This window comes from Mytilus galloprovincialis, chromosome 3 (assembly GCF_965363235.1).
Source record: "Mytilus galloprovincialis chromosome 3, xbMytGall1.hap1.1, whole genome shotgun sequence".
Lineage (NCBI taxonomy): Eukaryota > Metazoa > Mollusca > Bivalvia > Mytilida > Mytilidae > Mytilus > Mytilus galloprovincialis.
The window spans coordinates 106,755,497-106,779,879 of NC_134840.1; the positions used below are offsets into that span (position 1 = coordinate 106,755,497).

The window sequence follows — 24,383 nt, forward strand, 5'->3', positions numbered from 1 at the left end:
GACAAACCTTTATATAATTCCAAAGTATGTTCTTTAAACTGTTAATATTGCTGCCATGCTATAGTGCATGACAGAAACTTATTAACCATATCCATTTCATATTAAATGACAGTTTGTTTTCATCAAGTCAGGTGATTCTACCATTACTAACACTATATGAAAGACTCAAACCACAGACACAATCACTGTTTTCTAAGTCACCATTGCATTGATATCAAGATGAGTTACTACACCACAGTATTGACACTGTTGTTATTGGCAGAAATAGTTATGGGATCATGTGACACAAAATTAGGTAAATAAAATTATATCATTTTTAACTTTATAAAATAAAGAATTATTATAATGAACTAACATACTGGCCAAAAGCTCTTGTTCTGAATAATTTAGTTCCAATTGCATGGTTTTACACCAATAATTTTTGGGTCCCTTTATAGCTTGCTGTTTGGTGTGAGCCAAGTCCCTACTTTGACTTATAATGGAATGGTTTACTTTTATTAATTGCGACTTGGACGGAGAGTTGTCTCATTGGCACTCATACCACATCTTCTTATATCTATATATGTTTTTCCCTTACAGTGGGTAAAAATTATTGCTTCAAATACTTTTATTTTTTTCAAATTAAGAGAAAAAAATCTTTTAATTAGTTCACTATCAGAGTAAAGGAAATTATATAGCATACATGTTGAATTATCAACTTGTGAAAGAACGTATAAAATATACTTAAATCAAACATTTTATGATGCAGTATTTATTTTCAGAGTGTTCACTTCTTGGTGATATTTAGAAATGGCAATGAAACATAAAAGTCCAGGTAAGTTTCATATATAATTACTTTCAGGCTAAAAATGTACTTTTTGTACAGTCAAAATGCTGCACGTCATGCATTAAATTTGGTTTTATAAATAATCTATACATATAATTTCTTCTTTTATTTTACAAGTTTACACAAAATGTAGTAAAATCTTTTTACAAAAACAAACATGAACCAGATGCTCCTCAGGGCGCAGCTTAATACGACCGCAGAGGTTGAACCCTGAAGGGTTGGGGCAAGTATGGACACAACATTCAAGCTGGATTCAGCTCTAAATTTGGATTGTGATTAAATAGTTGATACAGCATAGGTTTCTGACACAGAATGAATGTGGTCCAATGAACTTAAAATTTTTTTTTTGCCTTTGAGCAATTCACTATGCTGTTGAATATTAATCCTCTCAAAAAAATGTTTGAAGAAATTTTCTTTTTATTTATGAAATGACAAAAATTGAACTCCCCCCCCCCCCAACCCAATTTTTTTTCACATCCCCCTTTCCCTCATTCCAAAACTGATCTCAATTCAAATTTCTAATGGAGTTTGCAACAATAACTACTCATTTAAATACTACATAAAATATTAAAAAGTAAAAAAAAGTGCTTGTTATCACTGAATGGTAAAGATTGTTTTAATTTATCAGTTGGTAGTAAAAGTGAATATACATTGTATATTGTATAAAACCATGATTTAAGTTGATTCAACTACTATTCTGGACAAAGAAAGATAACTCCAATTGAAAATTTCTTGCTATTGCGCAATATTGTGCAATTAGATATTTATTGCTATTGCGCAATACTGTGCAATTGAAAATACTTGCTATTGCACAATACTGTGCAATTGAAGATTTCTTGCTATTGCGCAATACTGTGCAATTGAAAGTTTCTTGCTATTGCACAATACTGTGCAATTGAAGATTTCTTGCTATTGCTGAATACTGTGCAATTGAAAATTTCTTGCTATTGCACAATACTTAACATAATAATTTTGGATCCTGATTTAGACCAACTTCAAAACTGGGCCCATAATCAAAAATCTAAGTACATGTTTAGATTCAGCATATCAAAGAAGCCCAAGAATTCAATTTTTGTTAAAATCAAACTTAGTTTCATTTTGGACCCTTTGGACCTTAATGTTGACCAATTTGAAAACGGGACCAAAAATTTTGAATCTACATACACAGTTAGATTTGGCATATCAAAGAACCCCAATTATTCAATTTTTGATGAAATCAAACAAAGTTTAATTTTGGACCCCGATTTGGACCAACTTGAAAACTGGGCCACAAATCAAAAATCTAAGTACATTTTTAGATTCAGCATATCAAAGAACCCAAAGGATTCAATTTTTGTTAAAATCAAACTAAGTTTAATTTTGGACCCTTTGGACCTTAATGTAGACCAATTTGAAAACGGGACCAAAAATTTAGAATCTACATACACAGTTAGATTCGGCATATCAAAGAACCACAATTATTCAGTTTTTGATGAAATCAAACCCTTTGGGCCCCTTATTCCTAAACTGTTGGGACCAAAACTCCCAAAATCAATCCCAACCTTCCTTATATGGTCATAAACCTTGTGTTTAAATTTCATAGATTTCTATTTACTTATACTAAAGTTATGGTGCGAAAACCAAGAAAAATGCTTATTTGGGCCCCTTTTTGGCCCCTAATTCCTAAACTGTTGGGACCTTAACTCCCAAAATCAATCCCAACCTTCCTTTTGTGGTCATAAACCTTGTTTAAATTTCATTGATTTCTATTTACTTATACTAAAGTTATTGTGCGAAAACCTAGAATAATGCTTATTTGGGCCCTTTTTTGGCCCCTTATTCCTAAACTGTTGGAACTGAAACTCCCAAAATCAATCCCAACCTTCCTTTTGTGGTCATAAACCTTGTGTCAAAATTTCATAGATTTCTATTTATTTATACTAAAGTTATAGTGCAAAAACCAAATGTCTTCGGACGACGTCGACGACGATGCAGACGCCAACTTGATACCAATATACGACCAAAAAATTTTCAATTTTTGCGGTCGTATAAAAACTGTATACTATTGAATTTAATCATTATAACAATGAATTAAAGGAGATGTTATGTATTTGTCAATGGGACAGCAACCCAATGACAAGGAGAACTGAGTTGACTGTATAGAAAAAACAGTAACTTGATGATTTATTAAGTTTCTTTCAATTTAAGGCTAGTACAAGCATAATTTGAATGTTTACAATAAAATCCCTTTAAATGTTTCATTACACATTTTATTTTGCGATCTTCTATGTACATTTTTTACAATAGCAATTTGAATATTTTTCAAGTTTTATTCATAACTGTCATTTTCATTTTCTCTTTCTTACATTTTAGATAAAGGCTGTCAGTGTCTGAGAAGAACCACAATCCCAGCCTTTCAATCAATGCTTACTAAACCACAAACCCCTAGAGACAAAGGTGTTATCAAATTTGACAAAGTTATCATCAATACACAAAATGGCTACAACCCTACCACTGGTATTTTTACAGCACCAGTTGCTGGAGTTTATCAGTTTTCTTATACAGTCATGAGTCAGGCTGGAAAGCATCTGTCAGTCTACCTTTCTCATAATGATATCAAACAACAAAGAACATGGCTGAAAGGGTCTAGTTTTGAGACTGGAACAGCTAATAATATATTAAATCTGAAGAAAGGAGACCAAGTTGCAGTGAAGTCCGAAGGCAGTTATACTATTCACAGTGATAGTACTAACCTGTATAGCTCATTTTCTGGCTATCTCATAGCACAATAAAATATATATTACCACTAGTTTATTTTTATTCTTCATTTAAACTAGGTGTTGATAACCTTGAAATGTTATCGATAACCTTGAAATGTTATCGATTGCATTACAATTACTTTGCTAATTTAATGTAATTGATTACATTACAATTACACCTAATTTCAAATGTTATTGATTACATTAGATAACTTTTCTTTAGATAACTTATGATTACATTATATACTGTGGTAAAGACTCTATGTACATCTTCAACAATGGACACTCTAAAACATTGCGGACAAGTATAGAATTCATCACAAAAATATTCGTTTTCATGATCTTGTTTTGTTATATTTTTCTGTTTAAATTTCCTTTCTATCTTCTTTACTTTTTGCCCAAATCACCCCCCAAAAAAGGATGAAAATAAGATGTGGAGGAACAACACAAATGGTCCTGCTCGCAAAATTACAAAGCCTAAAGCTAATAATAAATAAAATAAAAACAAGAATGTGTCCATAGTACTATCATTTTCTATGTTCAGTGGACCGTGAAATTGAGGTCAAACTTATACTTTGGAATTATAATTACAAAGATCATATCATAGGGAACATGTGTACTAAGTTTCAAGTTGATGTAACTTTAACTTTATCAAAAACTACCTTGACCAAAAACTTTAACCTGAACTTTGCACTATCATTTTCTATGTTCAGTGGACCATGAAATTGGGGTCAAAACTATAATTTGGCATTAAAATTAGAAAGATCATATCATGGGGAACATGTGTACTAAGTTTCAAGTTGATTGGACTTCAACTTCTTCAAAAACTACCTTGACCAAAAACTTTAACCTGAAGCAAACGGACGCACAGACGGACGAACGAACGGAGGCACAGACCAGGAAACATAATGCCCCTCTACTATTGTAGGTGGGGCATAAAAATGTCACTTAAAGCCCAACACTCCTATAAAGAGTTTATGTCGGATTTCAACAAAATTTGATAAGAAACATTCATGCTTTGTTTCGTTTCATTCCATTCAGTGGTTCTCTAAAAGAATAAATTTGTATGTATTTTCCATAGGGTCCCATGTTAAACTTAGTCCCCCACTGACGTCCATCTTGAATGATGGATCGGCTACAAAGTAACAACACTTAGTCAGCACCTCATAAGGACCATTAGGGCTATATTTTGTTTCATTCCATTCAGTGGTTCTCTAAAAGAAGACATTTGTATGTATTTCCAATCGGGTCTATGGTTAACTAAGTTCCCCGCTGTCGGCCATCATGGATGATGGATCGGCTACAAAGTAACAACAAGACGAAAAACACCAAGTGATGAGAATAGCTCACTTGGCCCTTTGGGCCAGGTGAGCTAAAAAGAAGATGTGGTATGATTGCCAATGAGACAACTCCCCACAAGAGTCGAAATGACACAGAAGTTAACAACTATAGATCACTGTAACATCTGATATTTTTGGAAATACCACGAAATCAAATACATGTGAGTTAGTTGACAATACCAAAATTGCAAAAATAAGTACTAGCATAAAAAGGACAACTACAGCAAGTTCTTGAATTGTAAATATTGCCGTCATGTTAGAATGCATGTTAAAAACTCATTAACCATATCCATTTCATATTAATTGACAGCTGGTTTTCATCAAGTCAGGCAATGCTACCATTACTTACACTATATAAAAGACTCACACCACAGAAACAATTATTCTGTTCTAAGTCACTATTTAGCATTGATATCAAGATGAGTTTCTATACCACAGTATTGACACTAATGTTATCGGCAGAAATAGTCATGGGGTCATGTGACACAAAACTAGGTAAATAAAATTATATCATTTTTAACTTTATGAAATAATGAAAATATAGAATTATTGAAATGAAATTAAAATGAACTAATATACTGGCTAAAAGCTATTGTTTCTAATAAATTTGTTTTAAGCTTATAAAGATAACAAACATATTTTTTTCTTATTTTGTTACATACAATACAGTGGGTAAAAGTTATTGCTTCAAATATTTTTTTTTCAATTTCTGAGGAGAAAAATGTTTTTAGTGAGTTCACTTTAACAGGTAATGGAAACAATATTAAGCATACATGTTGAATTATAGAGTTGCAAAAAGAACATATTAAATATACTAAAATCCAATCGTTTCATGATGCAATATTTATTTTCAGAGTGTTCACTCCTTGGTGATCTCCTTGAAATGTCAATGAAACAAAAAAGTTCAGGTTAGTTTCATATTTAATTACTTTTATGCTACTAATGTGCTGTTTGCTCAGTCAAAATGCTGCCAATGCATAAACGTTGGTTTTATATAGACAAATACCAAAATATTCTATTTGTTAGAGTTTGCAGAGATGCAGTAGAAAGAGAACAACCATACATTTTCTCAAAATATATAATTTTGTACTTGGTTTGAAACAGGATAGTAATTTAAAAGCCTCACATTCTACATATTTCTAATCCTTGAACAAATTGGACATTAAAATTTTTATAATTCATAAGACAATGTATATATATACTTATTCTAAACAAGTCTAAATTGAAAACAATGTTCAAACTTATGATTGTGTTGGATAAAAACTGCAATTTTTATATGTGTGCATGTAACAAATTTCGTTGTAGAAGGCTCTAAATACAGCACAAACAACATTTTCCAAACGACCAAAAGAGTGAAAAAACATATCTTTTACTTATTCTATACATAAAATTTCTTTTATTACCTAATAAACAGTTACATAAAATGTAATAAAACCTTTTATCCACAACAAACATGAATAATTTGTTGCTGCTGAACTTGATGATTATATGGATTGAAGGAGATGCTATGTATATGTCAATGAGACAGCAACCCAACGTGAGCTAAAAATTAACTTGATGATTTATTAAATATCTTTCATTTTGAGGCTGGTACAATTATAATGTGAATGTCTACAATAAAATCCCTTTCATTACACATTTTATTTTGCAATCTTCTATGTACATTTTTTACAATAGCAATTTGAATATTTTTCAAGTTTTATTCATAACTGTCATTTTACATTTTCTCTTACTTTCATTTTAGATAAAGGCTGTCAGTGTCTGAGTAGAACCACAATCCCAGCCTTTCAATCAATGCTGACTCAACAACAGACCCCTGAAGCCAAAGGTGTTATCAAGTTTGATAAAGTTGTCACCAATATACGAAATGGCTATAACCCAACTACTGGTATTTTTACTGCACCTGTAGCTGGAGTTTATCAGTTTTCTTATACAGTAATGACTCTTAGTGGAAAATATCTGGTTGTCTACCTTACTCATAATAATATCCATCAACAAACTACATGGCTGAAAGGTTCTAGTCATGAGACTGGAACAGCTAATATTATATTGAATCTGAAGAAAGGAGACCAAGTTGCAGTGAAGAGCCAAGGCAGTTATACCATCAACACTAATAAAAATTACCCATATAGCTGGTTTTCTGGCTATCTCATAGCTCAATAAAAGATATTATACTGTTAGTTTTTCTTTTTCATTAAAACTAGATGCTAGAAAGAACTTGTATCCCTCACCAAGGTTTTTGTACACCTTAAACAATCTTAAACATTGTGGACTAGAATAGAATCCAATACGCAAAAAAAGGGTGAAAAATAGATGTGTCACAACAACAAGAATTAACCAGCTTGCAAATAATCAAAGTCCATAATGCCCAAAGCCCAAAAAATGATAAAATCTTAATTAGAGAACTACTTCAATAAAAGTTTGACTGTTGAGTTCAGTCATGTTGACTTATTTGTAGATCTTGTCTTGCTGATAATTTTTTTGTATGGCCTGCAAAGAAAGGTGCAGTCTGGAGACATAAGGATTTCTATCTGCGGACGACATTAACTATTTGTATAGAGCTGTATTTTTTAGAAGGTTGAAGCCCTAGATGCTCATACCTTGTATGCAGATACCTTATGTTACAAACTTTCTGGCTGTCATACCTCCATTGTTCTTCAACTCAATTTCATGGTTCAGTGACTGCTTGAAAAATGTATCGTTTTTTATCATATGAATTTCTCACTTATTATGAGTAATAGGATTACTGAATATTTAGTATATGGTTCGCCTGATTTTAACCTCATTTCATGGATCAGTGATCAAAGATAAAAGTTACTTGATTAGGTAATTTCTCACATACTATAAGCAGTAGGTCAACTTTTTGTGGTGAATGGAATGCTTGTAATTCTGGCAGGTTTCATCTGACCTTGACCTGAATTTCAGAGTTCATTGGTTTAAGTTCTTGTGTTTTGTTCTGTTTTTAAGTACAATATTAAGTAAAAGGTAAACTATATTTGGTGTATGGAATGATTGTATAATGTACATGTTGGTCTAGTCTGTCTCATCTGACCTTGAAATCATTTTCATGGTTTGCTGGTCAATGCTAAAATGTTAGTCTGTTTTACAATTACTCTTTAATGGATGTTTAAAAATGTTAAATTTATGTTATACTTGTGGTAAAAATCTTTAATACCTTTGACAATGATCAGTAAAAACAGGTGAGACATTTCAGCATGTGCACTCATGTGCTTTCTAACGTTTTTTTTTTATCTATCTATTATAAGTTTCAATATAACATGCAGAAAAACTAAAATTGGGTAAAAATTGTCAGTAAAGAGCAATAACTCTAATCCAGATTCAACTAAAAACATTTTGGATTGCTAATCCTAATTGCTGATTTAAGTTTTCAACTTTCAATCATTTTTCTCAGATATTAGTCAAAACTGTTAAAATTTGGTAAGAACTTCAATATAAAGGAGGCATCATACAGTTTCAGCCATGTTGACTTATTTGTAGATATTGACTTGGTGATAATTTTTGCTGTTTTTTTTAAAAAGATTCTCTCTTTGTATTATAATTTTCAAAATAAAAGGCAAAAATTAACATTTTTACTAACCTTTGACCTCGATAGGTATTTTCTTTATGTACATCTTTGTCCTTGAATTCTGTTTTGGTGATCCAATAATTATCAAATTAGAATTTTCTATAAAAAGAAAGAAATACAATTGATATCTAGGTGTTTTCAAATAACTAATACATATTTTATTTTGTTCAGTTCAAATGTTTAAATTTTTGAGGTTGTATAAACACTTACTATATGGATCACGTGATATCTGCAGGTTAAACATATATTATTATGGCTGCAATGATAGTGCATTCTGTCATTTTTATTAAATAATTTATTATTTTTATTTGATTAAGTAGTTACACAATTAGGTGATGTACATGGCATACAGAATATAAAATTCAAGCTCATCATCCTGTAATACTACAACCAGTGCATTAGACAGGTTGGCTATTTAAACACCACCCCCCTGTTTGTGTAAAACCTATAACCTACATCTATCTGACCATTCTCAAGGTCATCATCCTTTATAACTACAGCTGGTGTATCAGATGTCAGAAAGAGCAGGTTGTCTATGTAAACAGCACCCTTATCCACCCCTATTTGTGTAAAACCTATACCTATCTGACCATTCTCAGGGTCATCATCCTTTATAACCACAGCTGGTGTATCAGATGTCAGAAAGAACAGGTTGGCTATGTAAACAGCAAACTTCTGAATGTATACTGCTGCCTCAGGATCTTGGGTACCTTCAGGGAATAAAACAAATTATATAATTGATTTGTCAACAACATAAAATGTAATGTTTCTATGTATAGTTTTTGTCAGGTTAAACACCTAAAGAGCCTATGTTGCTCACCAGGGTTGATATGCATCTTCAACAACAGAAACCCTGCCTAATTGTTGACTAAAAACATAATTACTGACTCATAAATGTTTTGATGGTGGGTTTTTTCTGTTTATAGATCCTTTCTGTTGTTTAAAGGGTTAGTCCAAAACAACCCCCAAAAACAAAAATGTGTCCCTAGTACAGGGATGCCCCATCCACATTATCATTTTCTATGTTCAGTGGACCGTGAAAATGGGATAAAAACTCTAATTTGGAATTAATATTAGAAAGATCATATAACAAGGAACATGTAAACTAAGTTTCAAGTTGATTAGACTTCAACTTCATTAAAAACTACCTGGACTAAAAACTTTTACCTGAAGCAGGACAGACAAACAAACAGACGAAGGGACGCATGGATCAGAAAAAATAATGGGGCATAAAAATATTTGAAGAAATTTTCTTTTAATTTCTGAAATCTGACATGAAAAAAATTGCCCCCCCCCCCCCCCCTCCAATTTTTTTCACCTCCAGTATCTCAATTCAAATTTCTAATGGAGTTTGCAACCATAATTACCCATTTACTTTAATTCGTCCCTAGTACAGGGATGCCCCATCCACATTATCATTTTCTATGTTCAGTGGACCGTGAAAATGGGATAAAAACTCTAATTTGGAATTAATATTAGAAAGATCATATAACAAGGAACATGTAAACTAAGTTTCAAGTTGATTAGACTTCAACTTCATTAAAAACTACCTGGACTAAAAACTTTTACCTGAAGCAGGACAGACAAACGAACAGACGAAGGGACGCACGGATCAGAAAAAATAATGGGGCATAAAAATATTTGAAGAAATTTTCTTTTAATTTCTGAAATCTGACATGAAAAAAATTGCCCCCCCCCCCCCCTCCAATTTTTTTCACCTCCAGTATCTCAATTCAAATTTCTAATGGAGTTTGCAACCATAATTACCCATTTACTTTAATTCGTGGGTATCAATTTTCGTGGTTTCAGCAATATTTACATGTTCGTGGGTTTTTAAATTCGTGGATTTAAGTTTAGAAAAAAAAAGAAAACAAGAATGTGTCCACAGTACACGGATGCCCCACTCACACTATCATTTTCTATGTTTAAAGGACTGTGAAATTGGAATAAATTCTCTAATTTGGCATTAAAATTAGAATGATCTTATCAAAGGGAACATGTATACAATGTACTAAGTTTCAAGTTGATTGGACTTCTACTTTATCAAAAACTACCTTGACCAAAAACTTTAACCTGAAATTTGCACTATCATTTTCTATGTTCAGTGAACCGTAAAATTGGGGTCAAAACTCTAATTTGGCATTTAAATTAGAAAGATCATATCATAGGGCACATGTATACTAAGTTTCAAGTTGATTGGACTTCAACTTCATCAAAAACTACCTTGACCAAAAACTTTAACCTGAAGCCAAAAACTTTAACCTGAAATTTGCACTATCATTTTCTATGTTCAGTGAACCGTAAAATTGGGGTCAAAACTCTAATTTGGCATTTAAATTAGAAAGATCATATCATAGGGCACATGTATACTAAGTTTCAAGTTGATTGGACTTCAACTTCATCAAAAACTACCTTGACCAAAAACTTTAACCTGAAGCCAAAAACTTTAACCTGAAATTTGCACTATCATTTTCTATGTTCAGTGAACCGTAAAATTGGGGTCAAAACTCTAATTTGGCATTTAAATTAGAAAGATCATATCATAGGGCACATGTATACTAAGTTTCAAGTTGATTGGACTTCAACTTCATCAAAAACTACCTTGACCAAAAACTTTAACCTGAAGCCAAAAACTTTAACCTGAAATTTGCACTATCATTTTCTATGTTCAGTGAACCATAAAATTGGGGTCAAAACTCTAATTTGGCATTTAAATTAGAAAGATCATATCATAGGGCACATGTATACTAAGTTTCAAGTTGATTAGACTCCAACTTCATCAAAAACTACCTCGACCAAAAACTTTAACCTGAAGCGGGACAGACGGACGAACGGACGAACGGACGAACGAACGGACAGACGGACGAACGGACGCACAGACCAGAAAACATAATGCCCATAAATGGGGCATAAAAATTGAAGCCTTTAGAAACGACGGTTACACTTAGTCTGGATTGAAGGAAATTGCTAAGTGAACATTGACCCGTATAAATCGTAGTGACAACACTAATTAACCCAAGATAAAGTGATCAACAGATTAAAGACCATAAAAAAAAACCCAGTAACATAAACAAATGCTATAAACGTATCTTGAATTGTGAAATAGTTCTTGTCAAAATCAAGCCCAGCATGAAATAATTTTTTCCCATATGTAAGAGAACTATGAGGATATAAAGTGAACACTTTATCATACTAGCTTACCAATACCGGAAATCTGATTTTCATCGATCAAAAATACTTTTTATGAGAATCAAAAGATCAAAAGTTGTACGGTTTAGGTTATTTAAGATTAAATGGATATAATCCTGCATGCAGTTGTAGTTAATAGTGCATTTGCCCTGTGACTTCTATTCTAGTATTTTCAGATTTGGCGTTATTCAATATATTCTCTAGATCATAACAGTATTCAAACCTACTTGGGTATCTTTCCGTGTCTTGATTTGGACAATGGTTGTTTTATTTCTTTGGACACTTAAATTCGTGGATAAAGTCATCCACGAAAACCACGAAAATTGGTACCCCACGAATAAAAGTACTTTCACAGTACATCATAAAGTTTTAAAACATTAAATGACATACATAGTCATGGCTAAAATTAATATTAATTTAAAAAGCTAATCACTTCAAGACAATCATCATTTCTTAATACATAATTTACAAGCAGTGTAAGGGAGGTAATCATACAGTGTTCTTGAAATTGAATTGGATTACCTCCTTTACACTGCTTTTGAATTGTCTCAATTGTCCGTTAACCAGAAAAATTTAATTTCACAAGTTATTGTCTGGAAACTACAACTAGAGGCTCTTAAGAGCCTGTGTCGCTCACCTTGGTCAATGTGCATATTAAAAATATGATAAAAAATGACTATAAAGAGGAATAACTCCTTAAGGGGTCAACTGACCATGTTGATCATGTTGACTTATTTGTAGATCTTACTTTGCAGAACATTATTGCTGTTTACAGTTTATCTCTATCTATAATAATATTCAAGATAATATCCAAAAAGAGTTTGTCAACCAGTTTATCTCTATCTATAATATAGATAGTAACCAAAAACAGCAAAATTTCCTTAAAAATTTCCAATTCAGGGGCAGCAACCCAACAACCATTTGTAGGATTCATCTGAAAATTTTAGGGCAGATAGCTCTTAACTTGCAAAGCAGTTTAACCCCATGTCTGAATTACTCTTAATGCTTTGGTTTCAGGGTTATAAGCCAAAATCTACATTTTACCCCCTATCTTCTATTTTTAACCATAACGGCCATCGTGGTTGGTTGGCAGGGTCACCGCACACATTTTTTAAACTACGTGCCTCAATGATGATTATGGCCAAGTATGGTTAAATTTGGACCAACAGTTTAAGAGGAAAACATTTTTGTAAAAGATGAGAAAAAATTATGAAAAATTGGTAAAAAATGACAATAAAGGGCAATAACTCCTTAAGGGGTCAACTGACCATTTTAGTCATATTAACTTATTTGTAGATCTTACTTTGCTGAACATTATTGCTGTTTACAGTTTATCTCTTTTTTATGTTGGGTTGCTGCCCCTGGATTGGTAATTTTTAAGGAAATTTTGCTGTTTTTGGTTACTATCTTGAATATTATTATAGATAGAATTAACTGTAAACAGCAATAATGTTCATCAAAGTAAGATCCACAAATAAGTCGACATGACCAAAAAGGTCAGTTGACCCCTTAAAGAGTTATTGCCCTTTATAGTCAATTTTTGTATATTTTGTAAATTTTGTAAATTTTTGTAAATTTTGTAAATTTTTGTAATTTTTAACAAAATATTTTCCTCTGTAACTAATGGGCCAAGTTCATTATAAAATTGAGATAATTGTAAGAAGCAAGAATGTTCAGTAAAGTAAGATCTACAAACACATCACCATCACCAAAACACAATTTTGTCAGGAATCCATCTGTGTCCTTTGTTTAATATGCACATAGACCAAGGTGAGCGACACAAGCTATTAAGAGCCTCTAGTTAGCCATTGCGGCCATCTTGGTTGATTGGCAGTGTTACCGCACACATTTTTTAAACAAGATACCTCAATGATGATTGTGGCCAAGGATGGTTAAATTTAGCAATGTAGTTTCAGAGCAAAAGATTTTTGTAAATGATTACAAAAATTAACGAAAAATTGGTAAAAAATGACTATAAAGGGCAAAACTCCTTAAGGGATCAACTGACCATTTTGGTCATGTTGACTTATTTGTTGATCTTACTTTGCTAAACATTATTGCTGTATACAATTTATCTCTATCTATACTAATATTCAAGATAATAACCAAAAATGGCAAAATTTTCTTAAAATTGTTGATTCAGGGATAGCGACCCAACAACGGGTTATCCGATTCGTCTGAAAATTGCTGGGCAGCCATCTTGATTAGTTGGCTGGGTCACCGAACACATTTTTTAAACTAGATACCTCAATGATGATTGTGGCCAAGGATGGTTAAATTTGGCCATGTAGTTTCAGAGCAGAAGATTTTTGTAAATGATTACAAAAATTTACGAAAAATTGGTAAAAAATGACTATAAAGGGCAATAACTCCTTAAGGGATCAATTTATTTGTAGATCTTACTTTGCTGAACATTATTGCTGTTTACAGTTTATCTCTTTCTATATTAATATTCAAGATAATAACCAAAAACGGCAAAATTTCCTTAAAATTGTTGATTCAGGGGCAGTGACCCAACAACCGGTTGTCCGATTCATCTGAAAATTGCAGGGCAACCATCTTGATTGGTTGGCTGGGTCACTGGACACATTTTTTAAACTAGATACCCCAATGACGATTCATTCACAGTGGACAAGTTTGGTTAAATTTGGCCAAGTAGTTTCAGAGGAGAAGATTTTTGTAAAAGTTAACGATGACAGATGAAGAGGACGGACAATGAGGACGGATGACGAGGACGGACGAAGAGGACGGACGACGAGGACGTCAGCCATCTTCCCACAACTTCAGGAAAAATGTAAAATCATACTGAAGATCATTAACATAGTCTATAAATATGACAACCAACCATACTACCAAGTATGCAAGCTTTATGTTAAATGATCTCAGACACAGTCACAGGGAGGAAGATCATAACTGTTTCCCCAACAGCCTTATGGATAAGAACAATATGATTGACCGTACAATATCAAATTAGTTGATAGTTGAATCATATAGAAATCAAAACTTTAAATAATTGACTTAATTAGTAAACAAAATTAAATAGACTGTTTAAATGCTTCAAGGAGATATTTTTTCAACTCATGATTTTTTATAACCCCATGGTATCTTTGTACTTTTTTTTATTGAACACTTATTGTTTATCCTTGAATGGAACCACTCATTCAAAACTTTATAGTATCAATGATAAAAAGATTTAAAAAAAACACTGAAACATGATATGCTTATTAAATACTCAAAGCTAATTTCTATAGGTATACCTTTTAAGATATGTATATCAATATAAAATAACAATATCGAGTCCATTTTTTGTTTAATCTATTGTTCTAATATGCTGCCTATTCCATAAGCACTACCAAACAGATAAGGTAAGACTAAATACTTTGATTAATAATGTATCATGTTGTCTTCAGTCAAAAGTGTTTCACCTTTCTGAAATTTCCTTATCATTTGAAATAAAAACAAATTTTTATAAAAATTATACTTGTGATGTATCTTGTCCAAATTGAATAACTTTTTTTCATTCTGCAGTTGCAAAAATTATGAAATATATTTATGATTTGTAATTTTAGAAAACATAAAAATAAAACAAAAATCATATGGCTATTTAGGAAAAAATGACAAGTAAGTTCATTAAATGTAAACAAATAATGATTTCTCAGTATTGACAAGTCATAATCACATTTGTGAGTGTATTCTAAAATATTTCATAAAAATAGGACCTCAAGCAAGTTTTTGACAATGCTTTTAAAAAATGCATCCAAAAAAAATAAAAATAAATGGGGAATGTGTGTATAGAGACACAGATGATACCCCCACTAGCATATAACGTTATAAAGGGACATAACTCAAGAACTGTAAAAGTTTAGCTACCAAAATAAGAACTTTAATAGAATTTTGAGTGTTAAATTAATAAGCAATATAGTAGAGACAAACTTGAGTTAAGAGAACAGAAACCAAAAATTCAGCAATTTTTCCATTTGTAAAGGGGCATAATCCAGAATGTTAAAGAAGGCGAGACAAGTTAGAAGTAAAATTGAATATTGCATTGTATAAAGCATTGGTTTTAGTTGATTCAACTGTAATCATGGACACAGGAAGATAACTCAAATCTAAAAAAACAAGAGTGCACGCACTGAAATGTCTCGCCTTCTTTACTAATCATTGACAGTTGATAATCCTAAATATAAAGCTTTATTACAACTGTTATATAAACTTAACATAAACCAAGAAAACTAAACATTGACCTTTGAACCTTGAAAATGAGGTCTAGGTCAGATGAACCAGCCCAGGCAGACATATGAAGCTAACAATTCTTCAATACAACCAATATAGTTGACCTATTGCTTATAGTTTAAGAAAAACAGCCCTAAATACAAAAACTTAACACTGAGCAATGAACCTTAAAATGAGGTCAAGGTCAATTAAAACTTGCGTGACTGACATATAGATCATAAAATATTTCCATACACCAAATATAGTTGACCTATTGCATATATTATTAGAAAAAGAGATCAAAACTCAAAAACATAACTTTGACCACTGATCCATGAAAATGAGGTCAAGGTCAGATGACACCTGCCAGCCAGATATGTACACCTTACAATCATTCCATACACCAAATATAGTCAACCTATTGCATCCAGTATAAGAAAAACAGACCAAAACACAAGAACTTAACTATAACCACTGAACCATGAAAATGAGGTCAAGGTCAGATGACACCTGCCAGTTGGTAATGTACACCTAACAGTCCTTTCATACACTGAATATACTAGACCTATTGCTTATAGTATCTGAGATATGGACTTGACCATCAAAACTTAACCTTGTTCACTGATCCATGAAATGAGGTCAAGTGAAAACTGTCTGGCAGGTATGAGGACATTGCAAGCTACGCACATACCAAATATAGTTATCCTAGTACTTATAATGAGAGAGAATTTAACAGTACAAAAAATCTTAACTTTTTTTCCAGTAGTCAATGAACAATGAAAATGAGGTCAAGGACATTGGACATGTGACTGACGGAAACTTCGTAACATGAGGCATTCAGGTCTTCCACCTTCTAAAATATAAAGCTTTTAAGAAGTTAGCCAACACCACCACTGCCATTTCAGCAATTTTTCTATTTGTAAAGAGCATAATTTAACCCCGCCACATTATTTATGTATGCGCCTGTCCCAAGTCAGGAGCCTGTAATTCAGTGGTTGTCGTTTGTTTATGTGTTACATATTTGTTTTTTATTCATTTTTTTATATAAATAAGGCCGTTAGTTTTCCTGTTTGAATTGTTTTACATTGTCTTATCGGGGCCTTTTATAGCTGACTATGCAGTATGGGCTATGCTCATTGTTGAAGGCCGTACAGTGACCTACAGTTGTTAATGTCTGTGTCATTTTGGTCTCTTGTGGACAGTTGTCTCATTGGCAATCATACCACATCTTCCCTTTTATATTACTCTAGAACAGTAAAAAAGATGGCACTAAAATTCAAACTTGATCTGTATATTGTAGTAATAAGCATTGTGTATAAGTTTCAAAACATTTGGTTGAGGCCAACTAAAGTTAGAGAAAGGAAAGGAAACCAACTTTGGGACATACAGACGGACAAGGGTAAAACTTAATGTATAAAATAACTGTTTTTGACATATATTACAAAGTGTACAAGTTGGATATCTGTTAAAAGGATATCACTTGTTTAGTATGCACTGTAATTTTTTTTCATATTAAATTTTAGAAATAATCAAATAAAATGGCATCAAAAGAAAGAAACTTTTGCACTCTCTGTTATGAAGATGGGACATCTAAAGAAGCAGTCACATGGTGCACGGAATGTGAGGTATTCCTTTGTACAGACTGTGGAAAGCATCACAAAAGGTCAAGAACATCCAAAGACCACAAAACAATGTCTTCTACAGACTACCACAAGTTACCTAAATTTATGCAAGAAATAAGTAGCCAATGCAGAGAGCACAAGAAGAAGTTTGAACTTTATTGTACTTTCCACGCCTGTCCATGTTGTGTCCAGTGCATCACCGATAAACATAAGATGTGTCACGACATGAAACCCTTGTCTAATATTCTAAAGCAAGTTAAGTCATCTGCCTTAGTTCATTTACTAGAAAAAGATTTGAGGGATTTAAAGGATAGCTTTGAAGACATTATCAAATACATAAATAAAAGGATAAATGCAAGCAACAGTCAGAAAATAAAAGCTGTTGAGGATATTCGATCCATGAGAAAATCAATAAATGACTACATAAACAAATTGGAGAAAGAAATTCTTCATGATGTGGAATCAATACATTCCAATTTAAAATGTAATATGAATACTCTCCTGCAACAACTGAAGGAACAAGACAATCAGATAAACAAATTGCAAAATGAGTTCTCAAAAATGACACAGTATGCAACCGAGCTACAAATGTACATTGGTCTGAGAGAAATTGAGAAAACAACATCCAAAGCAGCAAAATACATAGATGAATTAAAAAGTGGAGACAATTTTGATGAAAAGAACTTAGAGGTTACCATTTCATCTGCTCTTCAATCAATTTCAAGGGATATTAAATCATTTGGGGATGTTAATATCAAAATCGTTCCATCATCTCTCCGAATTGAAGTTGGAAGAAAAGATCAGGCACAGAACTTATTTCCAGTTGTTGCTGGAATTGAACTCATTAAGCCATCCTTGTTGAGGAACTTGAAAATTCCAAAAGACATGAGGTCTATTGATATATTTTCTTGTAGAATATTACCCAACGGTAAATATTTAATACTTGATAACATTTCTAATGAAAGTCATCTGCTACTATTCATTAATGATGGCACCTTTTTAAGAAAAGTAGTAACATTGAAAGGATCATTTTTTGATGCTTGCTTTGTTAGAAATAATACAGTGGCTGTCACATTATTAACAACAAACCAGACAGAGCTGATTGATGTAGAAAAGAATAAACTTATCAGAACAATTAACTTTTCCCATAATTGTACTGCAATAGCAAGTGATGGTAAAATATTAGTTGTCAGTAGTAGAAGTAATAGTACTATAGTGAATCTAAATGACATGTCTCAAACAGTTTTAGAAGGAGTGAGGGCATATCACATTTGTTTATTCAAAGGAAATATCTATGGTTCAATTAATTATGAAAACAAAATCTGCTGCTACAAATATTCTGGGGAACTTCTCTGGACATTTATCCACCAAGACATTGTAAAACCACAAGGACTTACATTAGACAATAATGGCTTTGTTTATATAGCTTCTTCTGGAAACAACAATATTGTCGTAGTATCGCCAGATGGTAAAATCAGTAAAACCATACTGTCAGAAGCAGATGGAATAAAACTTCCAATGGCAATAGACATAAACAGAGAAACAGGAATGATGATTTTGTCTAGTATGATAAAGGCTGATAAAAGTGATGATAAATTATACCAAACAGCTTTTATTTATAAAATTTAAAAAGTGTGATTTTGTTGTTTTTCAAATAAAAATCTATTATATTAAAACTGTGACTTTTAACTGTCTATATCGTACTAGGGACTACAAGTGTAATACTACCAAAATCATAGGACGTCATATCCGAAAAAGGGTAAAACAAGAATATTCCCTTCAGTTTGACAATTGTAGTAAATTAAATCTACATTTGATGGCAGTAAAAAAAATCGTAGTCATAAACATATATCTTGGGTGTTTCAAATACCATATTTTTTATTTGGTGTTTCTATAGAATATTTTGGAAACATGACGTTACATGGTAAAAGTCGGTTTAACTGATTTTCAACAATTTATCAAAGTCCATAGCCCGTAATTTCGGCAAAAATTAGCCGAGTGGAAAGAAACTTAAACTTGATCTGTTACTCATCCTAAGTAACTCACATACCAAAAATCAGCCCAATATCTGAAAGCGTTTAGAAAAAAAGTCCGTATAACTGTGATTTTCAACAATTTATCCATAGCTCGTAATTTCGGCAAAAAATACCTGAGCAGGACGAAACTTAAACTTGATCTGTAACTTATCATGGTTAACTCAAATTCCAAAAATCAGCCCAATATCTGAAGGCATTTAGGAAAAAACTCTGTATAATGGTTTGTTGCGGAATGACGGAATGACTGAATTACGGACAAGGGTAAAAACTAAATGGCACAGACAATTTCATTGCGGGGCCATAAAAAAATCTTGCATCTTTTTGGGATATCAATCCAGGAAAGTGGAAGGATATCATGTTTACTGGAAGTGGTGCGGCTTAGTAAAAACAGCAAACAGAAAGTAGAAAAAAAATATTTTGTCTTCAGGGTTACTATGTAACTTTTTATTCTTCGTGGCATGACCCACATTTTTCTCTCGATTAAATCACAATTTCACATTAGAACATAAATGATATGAACATGACTTTTTTTTCTATGTAGCATTTTTTTTTTTTTATTTTCAAAGATCAGCTGTTTTGCATGTAAGCCTATGGAGCAGTCAATTACAAGACTGCAACCTTAAATGCAATGAAATGTTATGCGAAATTTTGTCTGTAGTACTGGGCAGGATATAACTTTAATTATGCTAAGTTTTTCTCTATTTGAAACAAAAATAAATTTTGCACAATTTTTTGAAGAGCGCAAATTTTACAAAGACTAATAGCGAAAAATAAATGGTGGTTTTACACCTGTAATACATATTTATGAAATCTCAAATCATCACCACTAACACCCTTTCATGCCTTTTCCTGAGGAGTTGCCAAATAGAAAAATAGTTAAACTAATAAAGTTGGATAAGAAAGTAATCTCTGAAGAAAAAATAAATTAGATGAAAGAAAAAAGAAAAAAATTGTCAATGATATTAAATATATTTATATTATTTGCTTACCCTTCTTGCGCACATAAGATCACCCCTGGATTTTGGTGGGTTTGTGTTGCTCAGTCTTTTTATGTTTTGTTTTGTTACGTATACTGTTGTTTGTCTATATGATTTTTTTTGCCATAGTGTTGTCAGTATATTTTTAACATGTGAATTTGAATGTCTATTTGGAATCATTCACCTATCTTTTATATCTTTACATATATATGTTGGATTACTTATTCAGAAGGCTTTGTCCTTTTACAATACCAATTGCCAAAAAGTTTTTTTCCTAATTGCAGTTTGAATTCGCCTCTAAAAACTAATTAGCTAGTAAAACATATTATTTTGTTTAGTTCATTGCTTCAGTGAAAGATTGTTAGTGTGGAGTATATGCAGTGAAATAAGAATAGAGCTTAACATCCAGTAATTTAATGTCTGTGTCATGATATTGAAATAAAAGAATTCACATTTTAATATAAGGCATTTGTTTAAAAAGGTCTTATTTGGATATGAGAACTTTTTTCCTAATTACATTCTATAAATAATTAGTTCTCAACATTTTAAGAGAAGCCTTGCGAAGTGGTAGGAACCATGGGAAGTTCGTCCAATTAGATACCAAGCCTTTAGAACAATTTCATGTATCATATAATAGTAAAATGAACTCAAGTTACACTGTAAACAAACTTAATTTTCTATATTTATCTTATCTATTTATAACTCTGTATTGTTACTTTCACTTTTCATTGTTCTCTCACCATGACGACATCAAATTGCACCACTTTCAGCACTTCAGGGATAAATTTCTGTATATAAATTGTCCTGATGAAGCCTGCCTTGCAGGCGAAACATGTAGACCATAGCAAATAAAATTGAAGACCATTCGAAGTGTTGTTGTCAATTTTGAGTATTATTTTTTATTTTATTTTCAAACAGGAAGTTATTGCTTAATCATAATTTGGATATTCTGCTAATATGAGCTATACTACGGATTCATTATTATTCGCTGGATACCAATTTTTATGGATTTTGTGGGTATAGGAAAATGAAATTTTTTCTAAAGACTTGTATAAAGACTTTAGCAAAACCATGAAATTAAATGTCCATGAACATGCAAGATTTCCTTCATTCAACAAAATTGGTACACACGAATATTAATCCCTACAGTAATACTTTTTTAGCTACCGTAGAAAGGCTTCTATAGTTCGCACTGGTACATAGTCCACACCCCCTTCTCTCCACGAAATTTCAGGTAAAAAAAACTTTTTGTAACTGTCAGAAAAAGTCTAATGAAACTCCGGTAATTTCGAATCCTGTGAGGTCGTTTGTGGTATTTTCTTGGGAAAACCTGTTTTCCATCATCAAACAGAAGCTGAAACGGCTTGTAATTGATTCTAGAACCCTTCATGATTGTTGAAATAAGTTTAATTCACTTAAAAAACAATTTAGAAACTTGTGTATGTTTAAACAGGAAGTTTAAAAAGCATGTGTAAAAGAAGAAATTAACCGGTGAGAGTCGAAATCTGTACACAACAGATATCACTATAATACGACTTTGAAAGTAAAACAGTTCCATCCTTTTGTGAAACAGCCTTTAATATACCTATCACATTAATGTTTAAAGGGTCTTAACCTAACAAGAGTGCACACGCTGAAATGTCTCGCCTTCTATACTAATCATTGATATTATGTTGATAGTCCTAAGTATAAAGCTAAGCTTTAAAACAACTGTCACATAAACTAACATTAACCAAGATACCTAAACAAAGACCAATGAACCTTGAAAATGAGGTCAATATCAGATGAACCATGCCAGACAGACATGTACAGCTAACAATGCTTCTATACAACATATATAGTTGACCTATTACTTATAGTTTAAGAAAAATAGACCAAAACACAAAAACTTAACACTGTGCAATGAACCGTGAAAATGAGGTCACGGTCAAATAAAACCTGCGCGACTGACATAAAGATCATAAAATATTTCCATACATCAAATATAGATGACCTATGGCATATAGTATTAGATAAAAAGACCAAAACTCAAAAACTTAACTTTGACCACTGAACCATGAAAATGAGGTCAAGGTCACATGACATCTGCCCGCTAGATAGGTACACCTTACAATCATTCCATACAACAAATATAGTAGACCTATTGCATATAGTATGAGAAAAACAGACCAAAACACAAAAATTTAACTATAACCACTGAACCATGAAAATGAGGTCAAGGTCAGATGACACCTGCCAGTTGGACATGTACACCTTACAGTCCTTCCATACACCGAATATACTAGCCCTATTGCTTGTAGTATCTGAGATATGGACTTGACCACCAAAACTTAACCTTGTTCACTGATCCATGAAATGAGGTCGAGGTCAAGTGAAAACTGTCTGACAGACATGAGGACCTTTCAAGGTACGCACATATCAAATATAGTTATCCTCTTACTTATAGTAAGAGAGAATTCAACATTACAAAAAATCTCAACTTTTTTTTCAAGTGGTCACTGAACCATGAAAATGAGGTCAAGGACATTGGACATGTGACTGACGGAAACTTCGTAACATGAGGCATCTATATACAAAGTATGAAGCATCCAGGTCTTTCACCTTCTAAAATATAAAGCTTTTAAGAAGTTAGCTAACACCGCCGCCGCCGCCGCCGGATCACTATCCCTATGTCGAGCTTTCTGCAACAAAAGTTGCAGGCTCGACAATAAAAACCATATTGGTCAGTATGAAACACCAAAACGGAATGAACAAATGAGCAATAATCTATTACGTTTTGAAGTTAACAAATTCAAGCTGGTTTACGGATGTCATTTTTACTATATTTGTATCGTTTCAATCAAGCAGATACCAGTTTATTTCAACCAATACATTGAAAAGAAACGAGAAATTTGTAATGAAAGGTTTATTATTTATATTTATTAGTATTAATTTGATATTGAATAGAAATAACTTATTAATATGAATGAGTTAAAATTATAAGTTTGAAAAATGATGAAAGTGCCCTCTACAATATCAATAACAAAGATGGCGGAACGTAAACAAACCACCTTGGCCGCGAAATTGAACTTGTTTTCTTATTTCTTGCTTATTGTACTCTATAGTCCACACCCCCTCTGGAAGGTCCAATTTTGGAGAAAAAAACCGCATACTATACAAGACTTTCTACGGTATAGGTATTGTTAAAGGACAAGTTCTTTTGAATAAGCAGAGTGAATATTTTGACTGTCAGCTGCTTCCTTAATATCTAAATAGCATACCAATAACAATATAGAATTTCTTTTCAGCAACTCTCCTAGCAGGACCATAAGACAAAGGTACTCTGGAATCTCCCAAATCTTCTGTGCAGACTTCCCAAGCATCTATAATAAATAATAAACAGAAATATATCAAAAGCCAATACTTGATTATTTCAATAAAAAAAAAACTTCATCTCATAACTTTATTTCTATAAATATACATGATGTCATATGAGCAAATAGACCACTTTCTAGTTATCAAAGTCCTTCAACAGAAAAGTTGGTCAATTATGTGTACATTGATGACATTATTTACCAGGTTTGTCTGTATCCTTGCACTATTAAAATTGATCAAGGGTCTTTGTGATTGTCATTATGCAAGGTAAACTAGAAATTACATTAGTTCCATATATATATATAGGTACTAAATCACAATTCCCAAATGACAGCAGTGTTGAAATTATAATTCAATTTGATGAATAACAAGTGCAATATAGCATTCACTCCCTCAACATGGATGGAAGGGATGATGACGCTGAAGACAGAAACACACAAATGATGAATATACCATGGTTTCTTTTATTTTCGTGGATACCATTTTTTTGTGGATTGAAGAAA

The 24,383-nt window shown here is 32.3% G+C and overlaps 2 protein-coding genes and 1 pseudogene across 2 annotated transcripts in view; 2 read left to right on the forward strand and 1 right to left on the reverse strand.

The window, feature by feature from the left end:
* LOC143066871 (uncharacterized) overlaps nucleotides 1-24,383 on the reverse strand; it is a 68,570-nt gene that overhangs the window by 21,311 nt on the left and 22,876 nt on the right. Inside the window, exons 11-13 of the mRNA XM_076239682.1 lie at nucleotides 23,787-23,888; nucleotides 9,072-9,200; nucleotides 8,503-8,589 (exon numbers count right to left, since the gene is read on the reverse strand). Of these exons, the coding sequence (XP_076095797.1) occupies nucleotides 8,503-8,589; nucleotides 9,072-9,200; nucleotides 23,787-23,888 (318 nt within the window). The remainder of the gene's footprint in view (nucleotides 1-8,502; nucleotides 8,590-9,071; nucleotides 9,201-23,786; nucleotides 23,889-24,383) is intronic.
* On the forward strand, nucleotides 220-3,614 carry LOC143069711 (complement C1q-like protein 3; annotated as a pseudogene).
* On the forward strand, nucleotides 5,305-7,084 carry LOC143069709 (complement C1q-like protein 3). The gene is made up of 3 exons (XM_076244479.1): nucleotides 5,305-5,399; nucleotides 5,759-5,812; nucleotides 6,649-7,084. The coding sequence occupies exons 1-3, from the start codon at nucleotides 5,324-5,326 to the stop codon at nucleotides 7,065-7,067; spliced, it is 549 nt and encodes a 182-aa protein (XP_076100594.1). The 5' UTR covers nucleotides 5,305-5,323; the 3' UTR covers nucleotides 7,068-7,084.